This window comes from Arachis ipaensis, chromosome B08 (assembly GCF_000816755.2).
Source record: "Arachis ipaensis cultivar K30076 chromosome B08, Araip1.1, whole genome shotgun sequence".
Classification (NCBI taxonomy): Eukaryota; Viridiplantae; Streptophyta; class Magnoliopsida; order Fabales; family Fabaceae; genus Arachis; species Arachis ipaensis.
Window position 1 is genome coordinate 122,182,681 of NC_029792.2, and position 6,459 is coordinate 122,189,139.

Below are 6,459 nucleotides of genomic sequence, written 5' to 3' on the forward strand. Positions count from 1 at the left end.
TTATTCAGAGCTATTTTATGAATAATATTTTTTTAAAATTTTATTGTCGGCAGCTCAATTTTTTTGATAGAAATTGATAGTTAAGTTTTTTGTAATTCTAAAATGTGCATCCATTAAACCAAAAAAAATGCATCCATTGGCTAACATTTGTCCACGTATAACGAAATATAAGGTCGCCACGTGTCATACTCATACTTCCTTCCCTTCTGCAAAACCAAACCAAACGATTAACGAAACGTAGCTTCACATGGCCGTTCCCTTCTTCACAACAACATTTGTTCCATCTCTTTCCTCAAAAACCATCACTCCCATCACTCCTTCAAAGTCCACAATAGCCTTCATTCGCTTCCTCACATTCTCAACAATGAACTCATCGCCATCACCGTCATCACCATCGATCTACCACGTGCCAGACCTAGGTGCCAACGACATGGACCGTGTGGCAGACCACACTTTCCGAACCTACACTTCGAATAACAATGCAAATGTGGCCAAGAGAAGTGGTAAAGGTTCGGCAATTGTGTGGTTCAGAAATGATCTGAGGGTGTTAGACAATGAAGTTCTCTACAAAGCGTGGCTCTCTTCGGAAACTGTCTTACCCGTTTTCTGTGTTGATCCTCGCCTCTTTTCCACCACTTACCACTTTGGTTTTCCCAAAACTGGAGGTATATATCTTACAATCTTTTTTATTTTTGTTTTTCTTGATTAGTTGTTGCTTTTTTTGGATTTAATATAGGATTTGATTTTGATCCACCGTGAGTGAAGAATAAGTATTTATTGATCATCCAAATTAGCAGAAAATAATTTAAGAATAGAAGAAAAAATAGTATTATTCACACATATTGTATCCGGTGTGTTGTGCTTTCTGTGTACTTTTGTATATTCCTACATTTTGCGTTGTTGAAAAAAAAAAAAACAAAATGCAAAACACAGGTTATTTTGAATTTTTTTTTTTTAAAAATAAACACAACCTGCGTTTTTGTGTGGTTCAAAAATGAAAAATAAAAGAAAAGGGTAAAAACAAAAGTAAAACGCAACTTGCGATTTGCACATCCATCATAGCAACGTAAATACTGTATAAATATTCATTTCATTGTATAATACCAATATTTTTCCATATCTAAAAAAATAAGCCCTAAATTAGCCACCAGTGAAAAATAACCAGCTACTATATATTGTTTAATGTATTTTGTATTTTGTATTTAAACTTATCCGAATGACTGATTTTACGGCTGATTTTTTGTGTATAGTAACATGGTTGAATATTTTCAATGCATAAAAATTAAACTCTCTAATTAATTTGTTAGCAACAATAGCTGCATGCATCCATTACTCGTATGACTTTCTGCGTTTTTTTTCTTTTAAAATAATGAAACTATGGGATACACTGATATTGCAATAATTCTAGAGGATAGAGTATTTCTGGTTATATTTAAATAACTTGATACTGTCATTTTTATCTGCATACCGCATAGCAAATTCTTTTTATTTGCAGGAATACATACTTGTAATATAATCTCCAAAAGTAGTGATTTGCTTACTAAAATGAACTATGTCTAAGAGATTATTGAATGTGCATTTTTGTTATTATAATACTATATAATATATAATAAAGTGGCTGCTATAAACTACAATGATGTTATGTTAGTTAAATGATGAATAATTTTGACTTTCTAGAATATAAGATTGACATATTGGAACAAAGATTAGCCATATGCATTTTTCATATGGATTGAATATGCAAGGACATAGTATCACAAATTGAGGCTGTAGATGTTAGAATATGAGCAGGGAATGTTGAATCAGCATTTAAATTTGCTTACTATTCTGTTTTTTGTTGTGGTATGGTTTATTGGCAGCATTGAGAGCTCAATTTTTCGTCGAATGCTTGGCCGACTTGAGGAAGAACTTGACAAAATTCGGACTTAATTTGCTTATACAACACGGAAAGCCTGAAGATATTCTTCCTTCTCTAGCTAAAGCTTTCAAAGCTCATACAGTGAGTTTTTAAAGTACAAATACCTGTTCAGTAATTATTTCAAATTAGGGAATTTCAATATTTTCTTGTTGGATCTATAGGGCTGATTAATGAATAGTATAATATTGTTAGGTGTATGCCCAGAAAGAAACCTGCAGTGAGGAGCTGAACGTTGAAAGATTAGTCAGCAAAGGTCTTCGACAAGTAGCAATGCCATCCGGGGAATCTAGTAGTTCAACGAATTCAAACAACTTCCCCAAGTTACAATTGATTTGGGGTACCACCTTGTACCACATAGATGACCTTCCTTTTGATGCCGGTAGTTTGCCGGACGTGTATACTCAATTTCGTAAGGCATGATGCTGCCAATGACAATTTGTTTCGAGAGTTATAGATATAACCGATAAGAATTGGGCAATTAGCTTTTAGTAGTACTTATGATGATATCAAAACTTGCAGACTGTCGAGGCGAAGTGTTCGATACGTCCGTGCATCAAACTTCCTGTGTTGCTTGGACCTCCTCCACTTGTTGAGGATTGGGGGTGTGTTCCTTCATTAGAGAAGCTGGGACTTAGCTCACAGAATGTAGGTTTTTCCATACATTTTTTATGACTTCACTTACAAGAAACTCGAGTATTTTTAACTGATAGACAATGAAACTATGAAAGGTTAATGAATTTGGTTATTTTATTTATTTTTCTTCCTTTTGATATAGGTTAGCAAGGGGATGAAATTTGTAGGAGGTGAAACTGCGGCGTTGAGCAGAGTATATGAATACTTTTGGAAGAAGGTAAGAAGTTATATCAAATTGTTAATGCAAATCTATGTTATGAAATTGTTGCTCCAACTCCAAACTGATATTTCATTAGGATAGTTCTTCACTTCTTCTAGTTATGAATTTCATATACAGAGAATTTATCAATAACTCTGCATGACCGGTCCAAGGGGACAATGTAGACCATGGTCGATTTGGAAAATCTATGTCTTGTTATATTGGGTTATCTAACGCAATTGTGAGATTTCACATTTGTAGGATTTGCTAAAGGTATATAAAGAGACCAGAAATGGAATGTTAGGACCTGATTACTCCACTAAGTTCTCACCATGGCTTGCATTTGGAAGCTTGTCTCCTCGTTTAATACACGAAGAGGTTCAAGTTGTCAATAATCTCTTTTTGTGTTTTACGTGCTAATGTCTTCTTTAAGCTAAGCTTATCCTCTTCTTTAATAGGTGAAGAGATATGAGAAGGAAAGGATAGCAAATGGTTCTACATACTGGTAAGTGGTAACATTGCATATCTCTCGTTAGTGTTTGTTTCTCTATGCATTCTCTCATTGTAGTTTCCATATTGAATAACACAACTGGAATAGCCCGAGACGAGAGAACAAGTAAGAAAAGTACTTAATGAAGAGAGATTAATATTAACAGTAATGTATGTTGTAATCATTTTCTCAATTCATGTGAACATCTAAAACCAGAAAGTTATTTGAAACCGAAGGGGGTTATTAAACATAGTGATGGGTTGACATCTGCACCCTTCTTCTGAACCCATCTCTGTTTTACAGGGTCTTGTTTGAGTTGATATGGAGGGATTACTTCCGGTTTTTATCGGTGAAATATGGGAATTCAATTTTCTATTTAGGTAATTTGCTGAAGTCTGTTATGCGAGAGACGGCCGTACCGGGTACAGCTTCTATCGACACAATGTTTCTTGATGTTGTGTGTATTGTCCTACAAACTCTAACCTGAACTTTGACCACCTCGAATTTGATATCATAAATTTGATAATATATAGGCTTTGTTACTGTTTAGTTTTAGAAAACATAGGTTTTTTGTTGGAAACATAGGTCACTCATAGATACACTAAAGAGTTAGACCATCTGAATTATCCAAGTGTATCATTTTTACTTAACTGATTTCTTTTCTTTCTTTTATTGGGCATAAACTTTTAGATATCCTTTGATTGATGCCAATATGAAAGAACTATCAACAACAGGGTTTATGTCAAACCGAGGACGGCAGGTGAGCCGGAAACCATTTTGTTTTTCTTGTAATTGGCACAATTAAATTCTTCATCCAAGATAGATGATATTAATATATTATGATATTCTCTGGGATTTTCCCCACCTTTACAACTGAACTCCCAACTTGAAATTCGGTTTACCTTTTCGACAGATTGTGTGTTCATTTCTTGTTCGTGATATGGGCATAGATTGGCGAATGGGAGCAGAGTGGTTCGAGACGTGTCTTCTGGATTATGATCCATGTTCTAATTATGGAAACTGGACTTATGGTTCAGGTAAGCATATTTGAATAACTGAGCTAATCAACTACATGTGACTAACTTTGTAGAGGTTACTTTGCAAGTACCTGTAAGGTACTAAGCCAATTAAAAATTAGAGACCTAATTGTAATTGGGTAATTGCTATGGTGCCTAAAAGTGTTTGTCTAACTTACCAAAAAGAGTTAAAAATCAATATTTAATAATTATTAAATATTCAAAAGTTGCCATAAAAAGTAAGTTAGGCAAAAGTTAGACACTAAGTTAAAAACACTATAGAATTCACCTTGTAATTGAGTGAACTACGGGCTATGGCAGGTTTTGTAACTAAATTGCCTAGGTGGATAGTGAGCATTCTGTTATATATGGGAAATTAGGTGTTATCTGTTACACTTTTGTTAATTACTGTATACTGGTTTCCCTTAGTGTATATTAATTAGAATAATGCTACACATCCAAATCTTTTTATGAACCAAGTCCAACTAAATTAAATAATAAGACTTGGAATAATGTTAACTATAACTGATTTTTGTTATGTTAGACCAACTTGGTTGGACTTGGTTAATAAAAAAACTTAGGTGTGTAGCATTATTCTATTAATTATGGAATAACGAAGTAAAATTCCATAAAAATATTAGCAAAAAGAGAAAAAAAAACACACACACAGACAAATTAGTTCTTTGATCAGAGTTCTAGCTGTTGTCAAATGTAGCTGCAGGATGGTTCATAGTTCCTGAAAATAGAAAGCATTTGTATCATGCATGCATTATTATTGAGTTCATAGATTTCTATACAATGAAACTTGAAAATGATAATACATGCTTTTTCTGGTTCAGGAGTTGGGAATGATCCAAGAGAAGATCGATATTTCAGCATTCCGAAACAAGTAAGTAGCTAAAACTAGTATCAGTGTTCCATGGAAAATTTAACGTTGATCCTGTAAATAGATTGAGTTGCATTTCTCTCTATCGAGTTGTAGTGTCAATATACAATCAAAACAAAGAATTATAGCTCAAAGCATGCTTCTTCAAATTCAAAAGGGCTCAACAATTTAGTAGACTGATTAAACTTTGGAACTGAAATGACACTATTTACACCCATTTTTCAGGCACAAACATATGATCCGGAAGGAGAATACGTTGCATACTGGTTGCCGCGATTACAAACAATTCCGAAAGAGAAAAGGAACTTTCCTGGAAATTTATACATCCGTCAAATTGTGCCTCTCAAGTATGGTAGACTCCAGAATGACGGCGCAAGAAGCAGCAATGATAGAAGGAATGACAGAAGATGGAACAGGAACTAAATTCAGGGAAGATATGAAGAATGGCAGCTTCTTTCATTATTTCATCTTCCACGGGTGTAGATTAGCAAGAAATTCTTGTATGCACAGGTTAGTTGAAGGCCATATATTCTCTTTAACATAACTAAAATGAAACCCGCACGAGATGTACGGGACGGTAAATTAATGATAGTATATAACAAATATTAAAAATTGTTATATTTTGTAGAATTAAATTAAATATGTGTAAACTAAAGTTAAATTTGAAAGGTGTTTTATTTAAAATAATTTGTAGTACAAAAGATTTGGACGTTGGAATTATACAAAGTGACATTTTTATTTGGTAGTTTGATTTTTGCATTTGTTTTAGTTGGTGGCGCTAGTCCTCCTTTTTTTTATTGGTTGTTGTTAGAGTTGTTTTTTTCTTTTTGTCGTATGTTCTTATTCAAGCATGTTCTTTATGAATTGTTGAGTTGTATGCATTTTTTATTATGTTGTTTGTTTCATCTTTGCATGTATGTTCTTCTTTCGAAGATATGTCTTGAATTTGTATGGTTTTCTTTTTTCTTAATCCCTTGATGGGTATGTGATTTTCGTCTAATGATATTAGTGTTGGTGAAGTTGGTTTTTATAATCAATGAATAATTTAAATTAGAAATAAAAATGATGTCTTGGTAACATTGTATTATTGAAAATCTTCTTTGAGATTAAAATCATTTATTTTGACTTCAAATATAAGTGTGAGATTGCACAAATTTTTCTGGAGTATCATTAGATTTGAAGCAGTTATGCCTAACAATTTTTTTTTCTTTGCCATCAAATATTACAAAAATTATTATAGTACTTTGATCTGAAATAAGTATTGGGTTAGTAACTGTAGTAGATACAAAGTAATATGAAATTGAACACTACTAACAA

General features: G+C 33.2%; 1 protein-coding gene across 1 annotated transcript; it reads left to right on the forward strand.

Annotated features, from left to right (window-relative positions):
- LOC107614295 (cryptochrome DASH, chloroplastic/mitochondrial) lies at nucleotides 213-5,891 on the forward strand. Its single transcript, XM_016316513.2, is given in 13 exon segments — nucleotides 213-665; nucleotides 1,860-1,999; nucleotides 2,111-2,332; nucleotides 2,438-2,563; nucleotides 2,694-2,768; nucleotides 3,012-3,128; nucleotides 3,209-3,255; nucleotides 3,544-3,641; nucleotides 3,644-3,662; nucleotides 3,931-4,000; nucleotides 4,154-4,277; nucleotides 5,096-5,145; nucleotides 5,368-5,891. Coding segments are annotated over 13 exon segments (1,704 nt in total). The 5' UTR covers nucleotides 213-247; the 3' UTR covers nucleotides 5,566-5,891.